The 24209-nt window shown below is 31.5% G+C and overlaps 1 protein-coding gene across 5 annotated transcripts in view; it reads left to right on the top strand.

Moving 5' to 3' along the window:
• The window catches only part of LOC126745572 (four and a half LIM domains protein 2-like), a 319413-nt gene that overhangs the window by 125557 nt on the left and 169647 nt on the right, over positions 1 to 24209 (top strand). Inside the window, exon 1 of one of the 5 annotated variants that reach the window (XM_050453470.1) lies at positions 3480 to 3649. The exons of the other annotated variants lie outside the window; for them this stretch is intronic. Coding sequence (XP_050309427.1) covers positions 3495 to 3649 — 155 coding nt within the window. The 5' untranslated portion in view covers positions 3480 to 3494. Of the gene's footprint in view, positions 1 to 3479; positions 3650 to 24209 lie in introns of those variants that run through there. 5 annotated transcript variants of the gene reach the window in all.

Raw genomic sequence — 24209 nt, 5'->3', positions numbered from 1 at the left:
CCTCCTTCTCGAATACATAATAAACACCTTTTTCTAACTGATTTACAAGCGTTTATAAGCTCAAGAGGTCTAATAGCACGAAAAGCTTGCCTAGTCGCTACTTGCAACTTTTCCCGTATTTCGATTGTTCTTCCTTTAAAAACTAAATCCTTTAATCTCCCCCATAAAAAAAATCTAACGGCGTTCGGTCGCAAGACCTAGCAGGCCACAATATAGGCCCCCTAGTACCAATCCAATGATCCCGAAATTACTGATTTAAAAAATCAGTCGTAATTTGTGCGTTGTGCGAAGGACAACCGTCTTGCTAATAATACGTGTTTCGAACTCTCGCTAATGGTAAATTTTCCAAAAATGGTGCAACATGTTTGTAAAATATTTACATAATCTTGGGCAGTCAAAATTTCATTAAAAAAATGAGGACCCAAAAATCTACCTCGAAAAATTCCAACCCAAATATTGAAGCCCAGCCGTCCCTGTCTGTTCGCGCGTACTACAACATGTGGGTTTTCTGTAGTCCAGTAATAGGAATTATACCTATTATATATGAAGTGTCTATTCGGCTTTCATCTGTCCAAATAATGTTATTATGGAAATTGTCGTTGCCAATCTGCACTTATTGACATACCAATCACAAAATGCAATTCTTCTCTGAAAGTCGCCATCCTGAAGGTGACTTTCCTAACCCTGTAGGGTTTAAATTTGTGCTTTTTAAGCGTTTTTAAAACTCTGGTTTTCTCAACACCTATTTCCTCTGTTACTGCTCGATGAGACTTATTAGGATGATCTAAAACCTCACCTATTATATTAAGTTCCTGAATTTCAGCTTCAACATTAACAGCATAAGTTTTGGGCCTTGGCTTCTTAAAACTTCCGTGCTTCACAAGATTTAATTTTAACACTGGAAATATTCTTTTATCTGGTTGACGACGTTCAGGAAAGGTATTTAAATATAATTCACTGGCTGTTTCGGAATTTTCATTAGACAGAAAATAGCCATGTCAACTTTTTCGTAAATTTTATAGTTTTTTTTTTTAATTCTATAAATATTTGAGCACTATATAGCTCTAAATACAGCAAATTCAAATATGTAAATGACAGGAGAAATAAACAATTTTCTATCTGGCTGTCACATATGACATGTGCTGTTTTTTACCAAAGCCTACTTCTATAAAAATTAAAAGACTTGGAAAGTGAAAAAATGACAATGTAATATCGGAAATATCGGAAACAGCTAAAATGAGATATATGGTGTTATATATTTTTGAAAAGAGGATTTCAAGAGCTTTAAGAATTTATAAAAAAATAATATGTGTTCCATAAAAAAATTTTTTTTTTTGGAATATCAACTTTATGAAACACCCTGTATAAAAATATATAACATAAAAATATTTATCATTAAAAAGTACTTTGAGAAAGTGTTTTCAGAAGTCAATTATCGTTAATAGCAAAAAAGTTATGGCTAATTACCGAAATCGACCAAATTCAAGAAACGCCCCCTAGCGGCCAAACAGTTTGACATAGTAAATTTTGATAACTTTATTTGATTTGATAACTTTAAATTTTTTTTTGCAAAATTTGAGCTCATGACATATAAGTCAATTTTTTTCTATCTGTTCGGAAAATACGAGTTTTCTGTTAGAACCGTCAGAATCGTACCACCCTGTACATATTTAATTAGAGTAAAGGTACTTATCTAATAAAAAGCATGTATTTATTTATTTATTTAAAATATATAATTTTAATTTTATGGAAATTATATATATTTTATACCTTATTATTATAGACTTCTTAATAAGTTTTTGTTATTCTACGTTTATGACGACGGTTCTCCCTTGATTTGATGTTATGACTCATGACACTATCGGTTTTTACTTGTGAAAAGATCGGCTTAAATCCAAGGGCGTACTCAGGATTTCAGCTAGGGGAGGGGGAGCAGATCATACCTGTTTCGAGAAGATGGTCGGTCGGGTATATTAAAACGAAAAATTATGAAAAATGACTTTTATTAATTGTTTGATTGACACAAAATAAAATATTATATAAATATAATAATCATAATATATATTTATATTATTATTATACAAAGGTAACATAAACAGTAGTCAAATACGACAGTTAAAATGTCATGAACGTCATTATTATCATATTTGACGTACGTCAATAACTAGCCAATCAGAATCAATCGAACCATCTTGGGTGGCAACTATTCCGCCCCACCATATTCGACATTCATACCCTTATTTGCAACTATTCTTAATAAGTCAAGGGAAATGATACACATGTGCGTTTTACCCGAAGCAGAGAGTTTTATACGGTTCCAAAAGTATAAGAATGCCATGTTTCAATGAATTTGCGTCATCATTATTTGCGGCTTTTTATCGCGTCATATGTAAGACAACCTTAATTTTGACCGAGAAGAGTCGCACGCACCTCTAGTCCAGTACTGCATCGATCCTGATTGATAGGAACTGGCAGCATGAGCATTGATAAACTACTGACCAAATAAGTCGCTCTCCATATATAAAGACACGCGAGTGAATTCCAAAAATTATAAGTGCCGGCACACCGTCAAACCCAGCAAATATTTGGAGGTGAACCTGGAGGACCAGTCCTGAACAGAAGCGACAGCAAGGTGAGCCACAAATTATATTGGGGTTGTCTTGGCCGCCGTCTTCAATTTGTATGCATTAATTAATTAAAGATACAGTCCACTATTTTTATATTTCTCCTACAATATATATTATTTTATATATTTTGTATATACTTTTTTTCAGCAGTGGTTATAGATAGAATAACTATGTTAGACCTCGCCACACCTAAATTAAGTATTTTTTGTGGATCTTTCTGATCATAACGAGACGTTTATTATTATTAGATACTATAGAATATAGAGTATCTAGAGTGTTGCTTTTATTAAGTATGATATATCGTCTATTTAATGTACGTTACTTTATGGACGCTCTGTATAAATCACTTAATATGTGGGAAACCCTCCACAATCTGACATCGACGCACAAAGATTTTCACCAACACAACCCGTTAGATTTTCCTCGTGTTGTTATATTTTCCTCGAGACAACCGACGTCCGTATACGCGCGCTTCTCCCGCCAAAATAACTCGTTTAAAATCAGTCCGATAAGTTTAGTTTAAACATCGATTAACTTAATTTAAACCAATTTTGTTTGTTGTTATTTGAACAGGTATATCCGAGAACAAATAGGAGGGATAGAATGACACAGTAAAGTAAATTTAATGGATTTTTAAGCTTTTTCGTCCGTTTTCGTTGGCTTCAAAAATATTGTTTAAAAGTTCGTGTGTTGTGAGCATATTGTTGTTAATCTATACATAGTGAAGGTTTGAAATAAAAATAATGAGAACAAATAACGAGTTATCTAGTGGACTTCCTTTGGGAGATACGGGACAACATTTAGTTTCGCCTTTTACATGTAAGTGAACATCAGTGTTTTAAATATAAACGACTTATAAGTGCAGTTATGTTGACCAAAAGTAATAGTATTAAACCATTTAAAAACTTTGAAAAGGATTTGGGTTGTGCTTTACCTTGGTCGGGATTAACTTTGGCCTGTGTAAGGATTCTTCAGCTTTATGCCAGAGTTTTTGAACAGGATTTTTCTAAACTGAATCCTCAGTAAGTAAGCTGTTTAATTTCTAAGAAGTTTATCATCTTATATCACGCTTGTTAAAGCGTTTGTATGGTACAGATGTTATTTGTCGTAAATTGCTTTTTGAAGTGTCCTTTAAAAAAAAAGTTTTTGTATACATTTTTACCAAGATAATACTATTCCTAAGGTCTAAGCAATTATGTAGGATGATTTAAAAGTAAAAAAAGTTTTCTTTTAACGAGCGTAATTCTTGAATAAAAACAAGATATAATATAAGTTCCTATTAACGTTAATAGTTATTTTTTTTGCAACATTTTTGTAACTAAACCTAATTAAATAATGAAATTTTGAGTATTTTATGATCATTTGATGCATAAGCTAAGTTGGTTTAAAAAAAGTAAAAAATTTACGTCAGAGGCATCCCATACCGTAGGACAGACTTGGATGTAACTTTTATTACTGATTGTGTCACTTCACACCGAATTTTGAGAAAACCCTGGATTTGCCAGCTGCGTACACTTGTACTTCAGTGACTTTTTATAGGTTTATTATTAAATTTTAATTGTGCTTATATTTTGTAACTAGTTAATAATAATAATAATAATAATAAAATGCCTTTATTCAGCAAATGTTACAATAATGCCTAATTGCTTACAAAGGCGAAGATTAGCTAGAAGCTACTCTTAAACTCTTAACCTTCATTAAAAAAAAACAAAAAATAAATTAATTAATCAATTAAATAAATAATAATAACTATACTTATACATTATACATTATAGTTCACCATAAGTACAACAACCAACTTTCATAAACTAGTAGTCCTCTAATAAACAGTAAACAAGATACCTCATCCCATTGATTCTTCCAAAAATAAATTTCTAAAATTTCTTTTATATGTATACAAACTGTCATTAAACATAAGATTTTGACTATTATAAAAAAATACAATATTGTACGTAAAAGAACAGGTAAACAGAGTAGTTGAATGGTGCAGCATAGTGAGGGTATTATGTCTAATATTTCGACCATGTATTCGATTTCTAGGTAAAAGTTTTTCATACAGATATTACGGGCTTCGGGTATTAAATAAACAGTATAGAAATGTAGACAACAAAAACTCAAATAAATACAATATTTTGAGCCATTTTAAATTATAAATGCCTTGAGACATGATCAAACCTTTTTAAATTACAAATAAATCGGCAACAGTTGTTTTGAAGACGTTGTAAACGGTACTGTGCCTGTTGATTTAAACAAGGAAAATAAACTATCAAACAATATTGGATAATGGATAAAACAAAAGCTTCAGTAAGTTTTCCTAGTCTTATAATTTAAAATTCATTTGTTAGCATGAGGCATACGCCTTCTCAAATAACACCTTTTTGAACCGTAAAGAGCTATCTAAAGTCAATCCAAGAACCTTCATATTATCCGAAAAAGGAATTGATGTGTTATTCAGTTGAATTTTAACGGATGAAACTATATTTTTACGAGCATTTTTTTTGAAAATACTATCATTTTAGTTTTGGCTGGATTAATGGTTAAGTTATGCTCCTTTGAGTAGATTAAATTGAATTAAGTTCAGCATTTAAATTATATTCAACTAAATTATCGTTGGGATCGAAGTAGTGGAGAACCTGCGTATCGTCGGCATACTGGTGAATTTCTAATAAATTTAAAACCTTTGTTAGGTTTATTATTTATATGGTAATTATTAAACGTTATTATTATTATTATTTTTATGCTAGGATGGCGTTCCTTAAAGGTTTAATCCTTAGAAAATTGAAAGGCTAGAATTAGCATTGCCATGCAATTATGGGCAGTTTGTTTGCTTGCAACATCTTTAATGCAATAATGCTAAATGCCTATGTAGAAATCGCAAAAAAACACACTTTATACTAACATAAGGTCCTAACAGCTCCTTCTTCTGAGGGTAGCTGAAACATGATCTTTATTTCCTCTTTACTGTTACATACTGAATTAATACACATTGATGGATTCTTTTTCTTTGTATTTATATTCATATTTATATTGCAAACTTATCTATATCTATGAGTAAGTATATGTAATATCTTATGAGGAAATATAAACTGTCAATTATTATTATTATTATTATTATTATTATAAAAATTTTTCACTTATTTTGAGAGGAGCAAAACAATACTAATCCTCTTTAATAAAATATGAATAATTTTTTCTTCATAAAAAATGTTGATTCTATAAAGAAGTCAACATTCAAAGTTAAATAAATGTATATCATGTATATTAGAGAAAAAGGCAAGAACATCGTAACGCCGTTAGGTCGCATTGTTGATTCCACCGATACAAATAATCTTTACCAGTGACGTCGTCAAAAAATATTTATATGATAAATATTTATTATTAATAGATTATGCTTTAAATTATAAACAATATTACCGTTTATAAACTGTTTATGCATTTTTTTAACGTACTTTAAACAGAAAAAAGAAACTTTCAATTTGGAGCATATTTTGAAAAAATGCTCATTTTGGTCCCTGATTTTGCTTCAAAATCGAAAAATGCAAAGAAATAGGCCTTACGTTAATTTTAGAGTCAAATCAGTAACAAACCTTTTTAAAGGTACTCTGAAGAAGTACAGGAGAGAAAAATAAAAATTATGTTTAATTTCGATATTTATGTTTAATAGTTTTTTCCAATTTTCTCTTATTCTGTGATAACTAAAATCAATTCGTTTTAACATACGGACACCTCGTAATATTTCCAAGAACTTTTATTTAAAACAAAAAGTTGTCTGAGATATAGTTTATTTATAAAAAAATAAAAACCGTTTTTTCAAAATTTTTCGGGGGTACCCCTTTCGATTTTCGACCAAAAAAAATATTTTTTTCAGATAATTAGAACAGAAATATTTTTTTTAAGAAAAAAATGGTACCGTGGAAAAAAACGAAGTTTCTTTTGTTTTTTTTTACATTTTTACTAATTTCTCGGCTTCTATAGCTTCGATTCAATTCGTTGATGGTTTCTTTTATTACTTATTATTTTTCTGTTAATACTTTTCATATTTTATTGCAATTGCTTTTCAAAATTAAAATGGAAAATAAAAAAAATCAACATAAAAACTGGTTTGTCTTATCCCAATACATAGATTCTTATCGGACCCTGTTTTTCCTTTACATTGTGGCACTCGTATATATCATTTCCTTATAAAACTTTAAAAAGAAATTTTGAATTTGGAGCATAATTTGATAACGTAAATAGAATTACTTTGAAAACAGCGATTATATGCATATTATGGCGAATACTCTATAACGTTCACCAGTACGACAGTGTATTAATTGATGAGTCTGTTTCAGCATATTTACTTTATCATAGACTATAATTATGCGAGTTACTTGAGAGCGGATCATATTGTAACACATCATGGTTCTTTGAAGCATGATACCCAGAAATAAATAAGTAATATTTAAATGAAATTTATTTCTGTTTATAATATATTATAAGACCTTGCCTTTTCTCTCTGTATTTACTATAGATGTTTATTTTTTCGAAGTACTAAAAAAAGCAAAGTTGGTCAGAGCACCATGCCGAGGCTAAGGTTTGAACACAGAGCGTTACGACAATACGGCAGGTCTCTTCCCCACTAGGGCACTTCTTGGATTATTGTGGAGATTTTTTTTTTTGTAGTGCCAACAAAAATTAAGCAAATTTCTACTGGTCCCCCATGACAGTATTAATGATATATATTTTGTATATGTTCATGGTTTCAATTAACCAGCTATGAGGTATACTATCAAAAACTTTCTTGTAATCAAGCCATGCTATTAATAGGCTTTTTCTTTGGATTTTACAGTCTTTTTGAATCACATTGTTTGTGAAGAGATGATCTTGATAGTGATTACATCCATAGGAATCTTATTATTATTATTATTATTATTATTATTATTATTATTATTATTATTGTTATTATTATTATTATTATTATTTTTCGGTTTTAGCTCGCTGATAGCGTTGTTGTCAATTTCATCGGCCTCAAGGCAAGATGAATTTTGCTATGGTAGATTTAGGAACTTTTGAACAATGTTGCATGTATTCAGTATAACAGATTTCTGTATAGTGACAATCGTCCAGGAGGAAAGACCCAATGCGTTAAGGTTTTTGCACAATTCCAGTGGATGAAATAACTAGAGGGAGTATATATACATTATCTTGCCTCCATTGTTGTTTTATCTCGTGAGCTAGATCTGCGTATTTAGCAAGTATAGTGTGTGTCGTTTCTAGGACATTATTGGTATTTGGCACTGCTATGTCAATTAGAAAGGTTTTCTTTTGGGCTTTGTTTATTAAGATTATATCTGGTCTGTTTGAAGTCAGCATCCTATCGGTCAAAACAGTTCTGTCCCAGTAGAGGCGAAAGTCGTCATTTTCAAGTACAGTTTCTGGTTTGTACTGGTAATAGGGGCAAGTTTCTATTATTCAGGTTTTTATTATTATTATTATTATTATTATTATTATTAATATTATTATTATTATTATTATTATTATTATTATTATTATTATTATTATTATTATTATTATTATTATTATTATTATTATTAATACTATTGTTTAGTTAGAAAAATATTGAAAATTTAACGGATATTTGGGATGCCTCTATCAATAAAGCTTCTCGGAACTATTTCCATGCCTTTTTCAGGAATCTTTTATTTTATTTTTATACTAGTTTCTGAAAAAAGATTTGACTACTTTTGTATTATGTTGCATTATGAGTCACACTTATTTTTAAATCATACTGTATATTTACCTTTCTGTTGATTCATTCAATTTTAATTTGACTCATTTATAATGCAGCTTAATCTTTTTAATATGAGATAATTTGGGCCTTGGAATGCGGTTTAATCGTATAATAAGCCTAAAACCTTTTATTTTTTTTAACTTGAAAAAGCAATAAAAAGAGGATTTTTTATTGATTTTTTACTTTTTGCTGTGTATACTCTTGTATATACAGGGTGTTTCCTAACTACGGTACGAAACTATACAGGGTAAATCGTTAGGTCGTTTTATGAAAAAAAGTTCCTATGAACGTTTGTCTGCGTTTGTTTTGCAGCTTTTTATTTATTTTTGTATTTAAGAAACTAAAAATACAACTTTTTCATATCTTATCTTATTATCTTCATATCTGGCTTTGTTTTCGAGAGAAATAATTTAAAGTATCTTTAACTCTTTCTAAAAATTATCCATGGACGACAACATGAAATAAAAACCAATTAATTCGATAAACAATTTCGACCTTGAAGTACATGAGCAAAATGTCCACCCTGCAATGCACGACTAGCAGTGATGACGTCATGAATAATTTTGCTAACCATGAAATGACCGACATGCACTTTATTTATGGATTAGCAAATGGAAATGCGGAAGAAGCACGAAGATATTACCAGGACAGATATCCTAACAGAGTCATTCCATGTGCAAAAACATTTAGAAAACTACATGCAAGATTATGTGAAACTGGGAGTTTTAATAAAAATATGCGTGGTGGAAGACCAGAAACTATAACAACGCCTGAACTGGAAGAAGCTATACTTGATGCGATAGAAGAAGATCCTTCCAATAGTATCAGGAAGATTGCACTGCAGCTTGAAGTCAGTTCAAAAACCGTTTGGAAAGTTCTAAAAAGAAACCTCCTGCATCCATATCACATACAGCATGTACAAGCTCTACTGCCTCGGGATTTTCATCCAAGATTAATGTTTTGCAGGTGATTGATTCTTGATTTGATAATTTCCTACCAAATATTTTATTTACGGACGAGGCAAATTTTTCAAGAGATGCTATTATGAACTTCCACAATGATCATTTTTGGGCCGACGAAAATCTCCACGTTATTAGAGAAACTCATTTTCAGCAACAATTTTCGCTGAACGTTTGGATAGGAATTATTGGTGACTACCTAATTGGCCCATTTTTTTTACCGACAAGATTAACAGGTGAATCCTAGACGGATTTCTTGCAACACCATTTACCCACTTTATTAGAAGAAGTACCCCTACAAGTAAGAGTCAACATGTGGTTTATGCACGACGGGGCTCCAGCTCATTTCAGTGTTCTTGCTCGTCAGCGTCTCGACGTCATCTACCCTAATTGCTGGATTGGACGTGCAGGACCTCAAAATTGGCCGGCTCGCAGTCCTGATATGAATCCCCTGGATTACTATTTATGGGGCCATCTGAAGGCTCTTGTTTATAAAACTCCCGTTCTAGATGTGAATGACTTGAGGAATCGGATAATTGTCAATATCATAAGGGATACTAATAAGCGTCTTATAACTTCAAATAACTGCACGAAATTTCAACCAAATCGGTTTAAGGTTAGTTATAGTATTTTTAAAATAGCGTTATTTTTTTTAACCTTCATCGCCCTGTATCTCAGAAACACAGCAACTCCCGACATACGTTCATAGGAACTTTTTTTCATAAAACGACCTAACGATTCACCCTGTATAGTTTCGTACCGTAGTTAGGAAACACCCTGTATATTACACTAACTTCTTTATTCTCCTGACTATTATTAATATAGTAAAAACACAAACAAAATTTTATTGAGTATCGCACTTGAAAGAATATCTTTCTTAAATGAGTCCCTGTATATTAATTTATTATACCAATCGAGGGAAATAAATTTTATGAACAAAAATGGTGATATGCAGTTTTTAACTTAAGTTGACGGTATTATGAACCGTTTTCTCTGTAGATTTTTTCTGCTTCGAAATGAGCAAAAAAAAGAGCATTTTTAGTAAAATTTTAAAAGTAAACCTTTTGACTAGTTGATAGTAAGGAATTAATATTTATAGATTTTTAAACCATGTTAAAATATGTATTCGATTCAAGTAGAAAAATGTTTTTTAGCTCGGAGAATTTAAAAATCTTAATAAAGAACAATTACATGACAAATAAAAGACTTAATAGGCGCCATAAAAGTTGTGTTTTTTTAAGTCAAACACTCTATTTATTATTACATTTTTGGATTCTATGGTCTTAAATTGTCATACTTTCGGCTTGTATATATGAAAAGCTGGAATTAGCATTGCCGTAGAACTATGGACAGTTTGTTTGCTTGAAACATCTCTGATGCAATGATGTCAAATGCTTATGTAGAAATGGCAAAACAAACACACAATATAAATATTATAAAAACTTTTACAGTTATACCTATTTTGACTGGCGCAAAACAATACTATTTACCTCTTTAATAAAATATGAAGCAATTTTTAATAAAATATTATGATAAGATACTCTATAAAGAAGTCAACATTCATAGTTAAATGAATGAAGATAACATATATTAGAGAAAAAAGCAACAACATCGCAACGCCGCTCGATCGCAATGTTGATTTCACCGACATAGGTAATCTTTACCAGTGACGTCGTAAAAAAATATTTACATGATAAATATCTATTATTAATAGATTATGCTTTAGATTATAAACAATATTACCGTTTATGAACTCTTTATGCGTTTTTTTAACGTACTTCATTAGAGTAAAGGTACTTATCTAATAAAAAGCATTTTTATGGAAAATAAATATTTTATTATACAGAACTTCACAAATGCCGAATGTAATTACAAAGCGGTTTGTCAAGATGATATTTCGCAAGATGACATCAGCTTTTCCTGCGGTATTGTTATTTCAAATTTTTTAGAAGCGGATTTTGTAATAATAATGTTAATAGTTTTTTTTTGCTTTAAAGCACTTAGAAAGGCATATATCTATTTCTACTTTTTATTTTTAATTCAAAATCTAACATCAATAAGTTAAATTAATATTATTATATGTGTTGATATAAAGCTCCAAATTTCCTCTTTTGAAAATGCGTGTAAACTTGGCAACAGAGATTCGATGAATATGTCTGTAAACAAAACACTCCCCTTGCCCCTGTGCACATGTTGAACTCAAAAAAAAGTTGTTGTTTACTAATTCTAGCCTTTCAATCTTCTAAGGGAAATGCTGGTGATACTTTAAAGTCATTAAAATGTTGACCTGTTAGATATAGCACATTTTATATTAGTTTCTCATAATGAATTATTCGTGAGCTGAAGAACAACGAAGAGTAACCCTGTATTACAAGTGTCAAGAAAATGCCAGTAAAGCAAATAGAAGATACATTATGTCGAGTTTGATACAACTATATCGAGTTCAGAAGATAAATTCTCAAAAAAGATTAAATCATTCATTCGTTTTCAATATTTTAGATAATTCACTTATCATAAATGTTTGCCAAGTTTGTTCGGGTTCAAATTATTCTTACAAGTACAAATATTAAATTCTTGGAGCTTCCAAACATCACAAAAATCACTTTATGGTCTGCCTAATTATTTACCAAATGATTCGAAATAAACACTTAATAGCATCTTTATCTTAATGTAGTTAACTTGCATGTATATTATCTATGTCCCACTAACAATATATTCTTTTATTCTATACATTTTTTATCATACTAAAACCCAACATAATAGCTAATCTTTGTTGAAGTACACGTTCTCCCAATCCAGGAGCGATTTTTTTAAATAAATAAGATATAACTAATATAGGTTTTGCATCCCCCTCTACTAGACACCTCAAAATTAAGGTACCTAAGAAACAATTCGTTGACAAAATATACGTCGTTCAATTAATTCTTAGAAAATCCAAAAGATAGCAGTCGTAGCGTCAAAGAATATTATTTCTAAGTTGGCAGCACTATTAGCTAGAAAGCTGTCAAAGGTTACGCAGTACCAAGTTTATTATAGATTAAAGTTAACAACTTTTGTTGGTTTATAATAATGGAAAAAAGTGGGTTTCAAGCAGTATTTAAACATTTTCATTTCAAAGGCTTTACACAGAAAGAAATCAAAACTGAGTGATGCTCCTGTGTTTACAACTGTTTACAATTGGATAAATGAGGTTAAACATAGTCGTTTATTCACAAAAGTTGAACATCATTCGGGACGACCAGTGGAGGTGACTACTCTAAAAAATATATACAAAATTTTAGATATGATTTTAATTGAGCGTTAAAAATAATGTGTGAAAAAAATTTCTGCACGATGGATGCCGCGTTTGCTGACAGAGGAGAATAAGCACAATATTTTTACACATAAACATTTTACTGCATATAGTATAGTGAAAAACAAGTCGTTTATATTTTTGACTGAATTAGAATTATTGCTCTCTGGTAAGAAGGGTCATCTTGTCACCACATAGCCAAAAACTGAATATTATTCAAAGAGCACTAGGATTTGGCTAAGATTAGGTTCGTCACCGATAATCTATTTTGCGGCATCTTTTATAATCTCTTAGAATTGAAAATAGGAGATTCGAAGACAAACTTCCAGAAGGTTCATCACTCCCTCCAGTGGAAGTCCAATGCATATTGCAAGTGTTGCATTTTGTCTGAATCTTTCCCTGTTGATGTGTGGCATTCTCCGATGGGCATTGTGTGAACTCTCACAATGCTGACTAGCTCATCGGTGGGTCTAACGTTAGTGTAGTGAAGTAAGCGTTCCCTTGTAGTGGCTGGATATTGGTCAACAGGGTCGCAAAGGCATCCCCTTTTTGTGTATTATAGAATGCCCGTAGAACTGTGGTGGGATGCTATGGTATGGAGTGAGTTTGGTCCACATGCATTGCGGACCAAACTACTACCAAATACCACTGGTAAGGAAACCACCAACCAGGCCAAAAGTTAGACTTTGAGCGGCATCTTTGACAAATATGATTAATTCTGTTTTTCTTAATTTAAATTGTGCTATATAGACCATACCCTTTCTACTAACTAGTATCAAAAAGTCATTGCGTCTTAAATTGCTTAATCACCCCCCCATCAGCCCGCAGTAATAAATAGTCAGTCGCACAGTACCTGCATTAAGATCGGACTTCCAGAAGGCCGACAACCATGTGACTTTAGGTTCGTAGGAAAGTTTTAGAATCAGAGAAATAACTATGTGATGTCGTTTATCCTTTTCTTTTATCAAAACAAATTTATTATTTTTAAGTTTAGTTGTACAATTTTACGGACTTTCGACTTTCAGAAAGTCACTAGGATTTAAAAGAGGTAGGTTATGGTTATTTTAAAGAGGTAGGTTAGGGTATTAAAGCAATCAATTAGAAACTCTTAAAAACTGGCACCATAGATTTAAATAACACATAATTTTTCATTAAACTGTTGGGCGCTTAGCTCTTAAGTACTCATTATTTTTAACGAAATCCGAAACTAATGGACCCCTTTGAAAACCCACTAGGTAAACAAACGGGTAAAAAGTCACACGGCCGATTTTATTTGTCAGAGACGAATTTACTTGGTGTTACAGCCGAATTTGTAGTGTGAGTTAAGTCGAAGTGAGAAGTTGCTTAAGAATTACCCCTGTCCTCCATTACTTTTCAAACCCTAAGATCTTCCTTCCTTCTTTTTCTCTCTTCAGACTTTTGGTGATTAATTGCAAGTTACAATAACAGTTAAGGTGAAGCGTTGTCACAAAAGTCGAACTGTAGTCGAGGTGGGTCAGTTGCTCACCTATTATCTTTACCCCTAATAGCCTAGAAGGGTATTCTACTATTATCTCTACACCCTTCGTGAGTTAGTAAACGTTTATAAATGTAAATTAACTTTGAAACCTACTTGAAAACCTGTATCCTTACAACCCATACACGACGGCCGAACTCAGAAGTCCAAACTAGGGAAAGTTTTGAGGAATTAGTAATAGGAAGATACTGGTTGGGAACTTTCTGTAGAGCCGATACAGACAGGCGCTGGCATTCTAATATCAATGAAGAGAAATGCCAGGCAACATAAAAAAATCTCCAGTTTCGTAGATTTCTTAAAGGCAGTCATTCGGACATGTCGTCTGATATGTTGTCTGCATACAGGATACAGGAATTTTGGCCAAGATAAGAAGAGAGATTTATTTGTATATAATATAAATCAGGTAGAACCTAGGATTGGTTTCTAAGGGACCTCATGTGATTATTAGACAGATCTCTCTGACCCACAACTTGCTCCCTGTTAGATAAATATGATCTAATAAACTGCAGGTTTGGTTAACATAGTCAAATGTCTTGCTAAGGTCGCAACGTGTTAAGCCTTTAATGTTTTTAAAAGTAATCAACTATGTCACCCACAAGTCTCATTAAAGCCTGAATAAAAGAATATCCAGATCTGAAGCCTAATTAACTGACACTAAGAGATGTATGCTTTTCAATGAAACCATTAATTTAAGGCCTACATACTAATTCAAAAATATTTTCAAATATTAGTAAAATAGAATTAAGTCTATAAGTAAAAACTATAAAACATTAAGCACCATAATAATTAAAATACTCATAAAAATAACAAGCATTTTTTACCAAAATTCTTTTAAAACTTTCTTAAATCTAACCACAGCACCACAGGCAATTCTCTAAAATTTACTGGCAAGGCAATAAAATATTTAATAGGCCAATATCCTGGACCACATTGACAATCTTCTCAGTCTCCAAAATGTCGTCACTAAACTTTCTCTGTCTCTGGCCTGGTACTTATACGCATCAAAGCGTTACGACGAAGACAGGGTTAGTATACCTAAGTCCCAAACCACTCACCATCCTATCAGTTTTCCTTAGAAAAGCTAGAATTAGCATTTCCGTGGAACTATGGACAGTTTGTTTGCTTGAAACATCTCTGATGCAATGATGTCAAATGCTTATGTAGAAATGGCAAAACAAACACACTTTATAATATCATAAAAATTTTACAGTTATATTTATTTTGACAGGCGCAAAACAATAATATTCCTCTTTAATAAAATATGAAGCATTTTTTTTTCATAAAATATGATAAGATAATCTATAAAGAAGTCAACATTCATAGTTAAATGAATGTAGATAACATATATTAGAGAAAAAAGCAACAACATCGCAACGCCGCTCGATCGCAATGTTGATTTCACCGACGTAAGTAATCTTTACCAGTGACGTCGTAAAAAAATATGTACATGATAAATATCTATTATTAATAGATTATACTTTAAATTATAAACAATATTACCGTTTATGAACTCTATGCGTTTGTTTAACGTACTTCATTAGAGTAAAGGTACGTAAAGGAAATTAAATATTTTATAATTATTATAGATTTCTTAATCAGTTTTATTATTCTACGTTCATAACGACGGTTGTCTCTTGATATGATGTTATGACAATATTGGTATTTACTTGTGAAAAGATCGGCTTAAATAGCCTTTTTCCATGGTGCGGCACAAACGGAATAAGTTTTTACTATATATATATGTGTTGATACATATAGCTGAAAATTTCCTCTTTTGAAAATGCGTGTAAACTTGACAACAGAGAATCGATGAATATGTTTGTAAACAAAACACTCCCCTTGCCCCTGTGCACATGTTGAACTCAAACAAAGTTGTTGTTTACTAATTCTAGCCTTTCAATGTTCTAAGCAGCTTTCCTCTGTAAGCCAAACAAATGTTTGGCATGGCCCCACACAAGAATAGCATAGGATAATTGGGAATGAAAGGTGACAAAATAAGAAGATTAAAGTGGTTTTCCTGAGACATTATCTGCAAGGCACCAAACCAGCAGAAGAGGCTGTTGCTTGGTTTTGAGGCCACAGCTTCCAGATGTGCATTCTATTGTGCCTGATAGTCAATTTGTACTCTAAGAAACTTAACTTGATACACAGGGCTACCCACAGCTCCCAGATTTCTCAGCGTAAACACTATCCTTTTGTTTTATTCAGGTTTAAGAGTAATTTAAATACATCAATTCTCGGAGATGGTAGCATCATCCGCAAAGAGATAGGCCCTATTATGTGTCAATGAGTAAATCTATTGCGAATATACTAGTTACAACATTTTGAATAGGATTTCCTAATTTAGGCTAAAAAATATTCTATTAAAAGCCCGAAGTTACGAAATTCTTTAAAATAAAATTTAAATTAAATGAGTTTTGAAGTATCCAATAAAACTGTGAGTTTACACCATAACGTTTTCAGAAAAACAAGCACTTTTAATCAAAATTCAACAAAATGTCTTTGGACAAAACTTACAGCATCAAAAGAATTTTACCAGTTTACCAATGCATACTATTGCTTAAGACACAGAGATTTAAAATATCCACTCTCTTAAAAACCGCATTTTATTGCATAAGTGAGACTCATAACCTCAAGAATCAGGAGTATTAAATTAAATTATGGCTTACCTTCTAAATAAATCGAATCGCTAAAAGCAGACCGAGCCTTCGCTTTGCTTTTAACTTCGTTATCTGAATTTTTTTTTTACTAAAATGAATCTATATTTCACCGTTTTGATTACCTCATAAATTCAAACTGTAGCCTCTGTTATTTATTTGAAAGCTTCCCGGTAAATCCTTTTTAAATTTAAAAACTTGTAACGTACTCTTTTGATGTGCCTAACTTTAAGGGGGAAAAAAAGTTTGGAGCCTGCGCCTCCCCAGTGTTGTAAATTTATTTGTTTCGCTTTCTTTATCGGGTCAAAAAGTTTTCACTCGCAAAAAAAAATGAGACAGTAATTTATAGGTTACTTTTGGAACGGCCTCAAAGGAATTACGACCATAATTTATTGCTTGACTTCAACGTATAACTTACAATGATTTTTGCTTGTACCATCGTAATGACCAAATAAATTGGACTAAAACAAATGAGAAATCGATGAACTCTAATATATTGATTTCTGAAGAAGGATTTTTATCGGAAAAAAAATTATAGAAGTTAATAAAGTCAGATTAACAGGTTCGAAAATTTGGTTTTAACTTTACTTTGCCAACCTATGAATTTCCTCTACACGCAAGGATCAGCATTTTATTACCCATCCTGGGTGCAATGGTATCATTCTCATCTATGTAGGCTTTCTTCGGAATATTTTATACAGGGTGGCTCAAATAAGATGACTTTTCTCAGAATCCAAACGACGTTGAAAAAACTGCAGGACCCTTTAACTTAAAATAACTTAAAAAAATTTAATTTTTGTGCATTGTTGAATTATAAAGAAAGAACTTCTTTAGAAAGAATTTCTTAAATTTCTGGGTTTTCAAAAGATTAGAAGATATTAAATTTCCCTGACCAGAGATTTGTACTCAAAGAGACTTGTAAAATTAGAAATAGTATAGAAGAGTAAGATAAACAATAAAAAGTAATTTAAAATATATTTTTTTACATATATTCAAAACCCTATTATCTAAACATTTCAAATGCGAATTAATTTTTATTCGTCCAAAATGCAATGAGTAAATACAAAGGAAATCATATTGAGTATTTCTAAAAGGACAAATAAGGAGAGCGTCGCGATTATAAAAAAACAAAATACAAACGCATGGAACAATACAATAATGCCACCCTATAAGAATATAAATATTACAAATTATTTTTATGTATTAAAAATATTCTGTACAAAAGAACATACACTTACTTATATCAAAAACTAGAAGAACAATATACCCAGTCAACATAAGTCGCTTCCTGGTAAGTCCAAGTGACAATGGGTCATAGATTAAATCGTACGGACATTCCGTTACATCCCACAAAGTCTATAGGACATTCCAGGGACATGTTTTTGGAACAGTAATAAAAGCATCCCAAATTGATCACATAGACGTCCTTTGGTTAGTACCAAAAACGTACAGGGGACTTATTGGCTGTCCAGTGGATGCCATATAGGACAACAATATTTACGCTTTTCGCATAATTATAGCATATAAAAGAGAAAAATATACAAAGGGGTAAATTTTATAATTGTATTTTCATACATATAATTTTAATAATTTGTATTTTCTCACTTCAGCCTTTCAGGGGCTTAACACGACATAATTCAAGCTCAATATCTTTTCTTGTATTTTTGGGTTGAGCACTAATCCTTCTAAAACAAAAAAATATTCATTCATGGTCATAAACGCCACGGAGTATCTATCACAATGCACTAGTGTGTACAAGTGATTAAAACAGATACGAATGCCGTTGACGTATCACCTTTATTTCTTTAAACTTTAAGAGAGTTTCTGCATTTTAAACTTACCATTTACTGCCTCACAAACGTTTAAGCTTTCAATGCCTTTCTTCCCGTTTTTACCTTTCCAGCTGTAATAACTGGAAGGAGCATTGTTGATGAATATTCTGAATATAGAACTATTTGCAGCACTATACTGTGACACTGTAGAATCAAACTAATGTTGAGGGAGTCCAGTCGAAAACCTTCAATTTTAAATCCGAGTTAAAATAACATTTATTTTCCATCGCACCCACAAAACACCGATATTGCGATGAAAGCAAAATAGAAGTATAGAAGTATAGAAACCACTAGAGATCAAACCTCCTACGCAATGAATTGACGGTACCCAATTTGCAATACAAACCGACCGAGAACTGTCGGCAACAGCGACCTCTCGATGTCGTGCATTAGAACTAACCGGAACTGAGTTTGACGGTGACTCCACAATAAGGCGCCAAATTTGAATTTGATTCTATAGTATTCAATGTTAAAATATTGAAAAAAATCACAAAATGTTAAAAAAACTATTTTATATTTTTCTCATAAAAAAGGTACTTTTAGTTCATTTCTTTCAAAATTGACTTTGAAATTTTTTTGGTTATGTACAGTCGTGGCCAAAAGTATGGAAACTTTTTTAATTTGTATTTTTTTTTTTAAGAAACCAGGAACTATAATAAAGTTACTTATATTGTGATAAAGTATATATAATATATTACCTAACTTAACATACTAATTTGAAATTAAACGTATTATAAAAAGAAAAAGAAATATAATTAATATTTTCTTGGCCAAAAGTTTGGAAAGTGAAGAAAGTTATTTATATAAATTACATTTAAATCAAAATCTGCTAATATTTTGTAGCGTATCCCTTCGAATTTATTACTTCTCTACATCTTCGTGGCATAGAATCGACAAGTTTTGCACAGTCTTCACTGGAAATGGCAGCCCCTTCAGTTTGCAGTATTTCCCACAGTTGAGCCTTGTTTGAAATCGAATGGTTTCGAATCTTCCTGTCCAAATGATCCCATACATTCTCTATGGGATTCAGATCTGGAGACTGTGAAGGCCAATCCATTAAAGCAACGCTCTGTTCATTTAACCAGTTTTTCACAAATATATTATATATTCTACGGTACCGAGAGCTCATCAGCAGCAGTTTTCTTTAAATGTGTGAACGGGAATTATCGATATACAATTATTAGGACCCGTATTTTTTACCGCAGCGGCTAACTGGAGAAACCTGCACAATATTTTTACAAAATGAATTACCGCCATTATTACAAAATCTTCCAATTCTATTACGAACACAAATGTGGTTTATGCACGACGAGGCTTCTCCACATTTTAGCATTATCTAGAAACCATTTAAATAATGCTTACCCGTAGCGTTGGATAGGTCGTGGAGGTCCAGTGTCATGGCCACCACGGTCTCCTGACCTAAACCCTCTTGATGCCAACAATTATATCAAATACAGATTATTTTGTAGCTTCAGTTTATATAAAATCAATTTATTTGGAGATCCCATTGATTTATCTTTCTCTCTTGCACTCATGGAGTTCTTGTGGGAAGTACTAGAAGGAGTAATCAGACAAGCAAATGCGATACCTCATTTGAAAGGCAATTAAAAATACTTTTTAAAAATCCAATATAGTGTCTATAATAAAAAATAAAGTTGATAATGATCGAAAGAAAACGAAACGTCGGTTTAATTTTTTACGTCATGTAGGATATAAATAGTGGCAAGGAAAACTGTTTTTAGTTTTCCGATATCTTTTTCAATAAAGTCGGTAGAAGGTAAAAACGATTTTGACAAATTTCGGTTTTTTTTCGGATAACTCCGGAAGGATCCAGAATTTTAAAATTTTTTAAACGTCATTTTATTAAGCTCCAAATTGAGCCACTTTGCCTCCATTTAACCGACCCTGTAACTCTTACGGTTTTCGAGATGCCAATGGTCACCCTCGAATTTGGGACACCCTGTACTTCTTAAGAATAAATTCTAAAATCAATAAAATGAAAATACAGGTCAATGTCAAGTATCCATTCCTGAATAAAAAATGTTAAAAAATAAAATAACATATATCACTTAAATAGTATATATTTGTTGGGCTCATAATAATAACAACATAACTTGGAACTATAATATTGAAAAAAAAACTTAATTGAAAGATAAATGTCTACATAAAATAAACTCTTAAAAAACAAGTTGTAATAAAAACATTCATTATGGTCCATTCTGGGTACTCAGCTCTATTAGTTTCTATACCTCTATCTCAACTCAGTGAATACAGGAAGTGGTATGATACGAGTATGAAATAAAAATTAAAAACTAGCCAGTGTAAGCATTATGAATAAATTTGCTAAATGTTTCATGTGAAAAATAATGACAAAGCAAATGTTTAAATAAATATGTTTTGTAGTGCCAGGACTCTTGAAAATTAAAGATTTTCTTTAATTAAAAAATTTTAGATAAAGATGGAGATTATTCACTTTATTTGAAATTCCATATCAAATAAATCTAGTTCCCAGAAATTTTCACTCGATTAAATTTTACAGAATATAAATTTTTTATTAAGGTGAATGAATGCTTCCGTAAATAATAAATTAATCAGTTAATTTAATAAATTTTATTAATACACTGCAGATTTATGAAACGCCTAAAATATATCCCAGGTGGTACGCACACTTCATATTTCTAAATATATAAAAAGTTTTCTCTAAAACTAAATTAAAATCACGTTATACTTGCCAAATTTTGTGATCGCGAGGGCGTGAATCGTTTCATTTACAGTGCATGCACACAACTGTTTTAATTTTTTTTAATCTTGTACACGCACTCTGTATTATACCTACTATTATTAAATAATACTATTATGAAAGACATCCTGGTTTGCTAATAATATTTTTGTTTAATTTTGCTGTTTATAATAATTCTTAGATTAATAACAGCAACAAATAAATACGTTTAAACTATAAATCATTCACAATAAAAATTGTCTTACTACTTTTTTCTTAAAAAGATATTACACCTCCTATAATAGCTGAAATAGAAATCGCCCGATATCCTTAAACGATAAAAGCCGTTAAATTTTTTTCGGTGTTAAGAAATTAATAAAAAGAAATCTTTCATCAGTCACCGTCAAAGCCCATAACTGCAATTAAATTTAGTAAGATAAGGCATCTAACGAGCGGCCAAATATAGAATAATTCGTCGATTTTAATTCAGCAGGTGTAGAAGGTAATTGCTCATGAAACACAAAAAAAATGCCTAGGTATGTTTAAAATAAGTAGATGCTCTTTTACTATCCGTTATGGGTTGTAGGAGTGTATACAGTATACACGGTGTCTCAGAATGTCGCAGAATAGGATTTATGAAAATTTTTAGGAACGCTAAATATAATTGTGAAAATCTTATAAATCTATGAACTAGTTTACCAAGTTCATGTGCTTCTTCCTAAATATTTTTTACAATGAGTGAATTTTTAAATTGTGTATTGCATAGACATCCTATTCGATGAATTATCTTTATTGATGAACATCAATTTTTAAAACCAGTATTAATAATATCACAATTTACATTTATATATAGATGAAAATCCACGTATTGAATCCACGATGTGCTTATTGGGTCTTATCACCATCAGTATGAACACTAAAATATAAAACTTCATTCACACATTCACAAATGTTTAAGTTCATTACATCCTCAAATAATTCTACAATAGCTATGTTTACAACGCGTGGATCTATTAGGCCCATGGATCAAATGATAGACTATTTTTATTTAGTACATCCCTATTTGCAAGGATTGATTTTGAAAGCTCTTATTAATGTATCAAGTGTTCAAACTGATCCCCATTTACTTCTTGGCAGAAAGCAAGACGGTTGTTTTCTGCCAAGATTTCCCCCAAACTCATGTAAAACACTATCAATTATTTCGGGTGATATACGTCTAATTTCATATCTAATTCTATTTTTCAAATCTTCTACGTTGTTTGGCTTCTCAATATAAACTTTACTTTTCAGGTACCCCCATAGAAAATAGTCGCAGGGATTTAGATCTGGTGACCTGGCCGGCCACTCTGTTGGCCCTCTTCGTCCTATCCATCTTCCTAGGAACACTGTATCCAAGTAATTACGAAAATTCAAATAGCGTTGTCCTGTTAAGTTTTCTTCGAAAAAGTATGGCCCTATTACTTTACTTTCCACGATACCAGCCCAAACATTAATAGATTTACGGTACTGTGTATGTGCGTCAGTTGCCCAGTGTGGATTTGACACTGACCAGTACCGACAATTTTGCCGATTTACGACACCGTTTAAACAAAAAGTTGCTTCATCCGAAAACAAAACTCGTAACACAAACTGACGGTTATTATTGCAAATGTTCATCATTTGCTCGCAAAATTGGTTTCTTCGATCAGGATCGTCCTCATTTAATTCGTGTATTAGTCTAATTTTATAAGGGTGGTATTCATTTGCTTTTAAGATGCGTCTTACTGACGTTCCGGCTATATTATTATCAACTGAAATATGTGAAGTTGCATTGTTTGGATTTTCTTCGACGGAAAGCAGAACGTTTAATTTTGTTTCTTCAGAAATTTTTGGACGACCCGATCTTTGCAAATCCCTAACATAACCTGAAGTTATGAATTTGTGCTCTATTCTACTAACTGTTGACTGCGAAATAGGATGGTTTGGGTATTTGGCATTAAACAGTTCACTTACTTCTTTTTGCGTGCGCACTCGATCCCCGTACCCTAGCATCATCAAAATTTCAAGTCGTTGGGTTTCCGTTAAATTAGCCATAATTTATTCTGATAAAAACTATTAATTTTCGAACTGACAGTGACATTCGAAATAGAAACAATTGGCAGTGTTTATAACATTATTTTTATCCTCGATTTTACGTTAATTTGTAAATAGACGTACTTTTTCTTGTTATTTAAATGTAAATATTTCGGAAACAGTTGAGTTTTGAGATAAGATGTGTTATTCGAAACTTGCTTGGAATTTCGCCTATATTTCATAAATGCAATAAAAAATATAGCATTCTATTTAAAAAAATGACCGATGACGTCATATCTTTTTTTGTTCCACCCTGTATACAAAAATTTATGTGAAATAATGCGCAACTTAAAATAAAAATCGACGGGTCCGAGCGTTTTCTGAAAAAATCATGTCTCTATTTTTTATCGAATGTATGCGGAACTTTAGGCGGTCACTGTATAATTATATATATAAAATAATACATAGTATTGAACCCCGTTAAATTGGGACAAAGTTGCGAATTTTTGAGCTTAACAAGATACCGCTTAAAAAAACTAAAAAATCCATAAATCCGAAATTTTGAAAAATAGATTTTATTTTCTAAGCTTATTTCTTATCCGATTTTAAAATAACTTACATTTTTGCATTGTGTTTTTAGATTTTTAATACAACGTTTTGTCTTTTGTCAACCATAATCAACTCTGTTTTTTTCTTATGCGCGCTATATTGGATTTTTACATTTTTAAAATATGTGCAGAAGTACCTTTTTAACAATGTATCACAAGTAATTTTTATTTTTTGAA

The sequence above is a fragment of the Anthonomus grandis genome, chromosome 16 (assembly GCF_022605725.1).
Source record: "Anthonomus grandis grandis chromosome 16, icAntGran1.3, whole genome shotgun sequence".
Classification (NCBI taxonomy): Eukaryota; Metazoa; Arthropoda; class Insecta; order Coleoptera; family Curculionidae; genus Anthonomus; species Anthonomus grandis.
The sequence above is the reverse complement of the archived record's forward strand: the minus strand, read 5'-3'. Positions and strand labels throughout refer to the sequence as shown.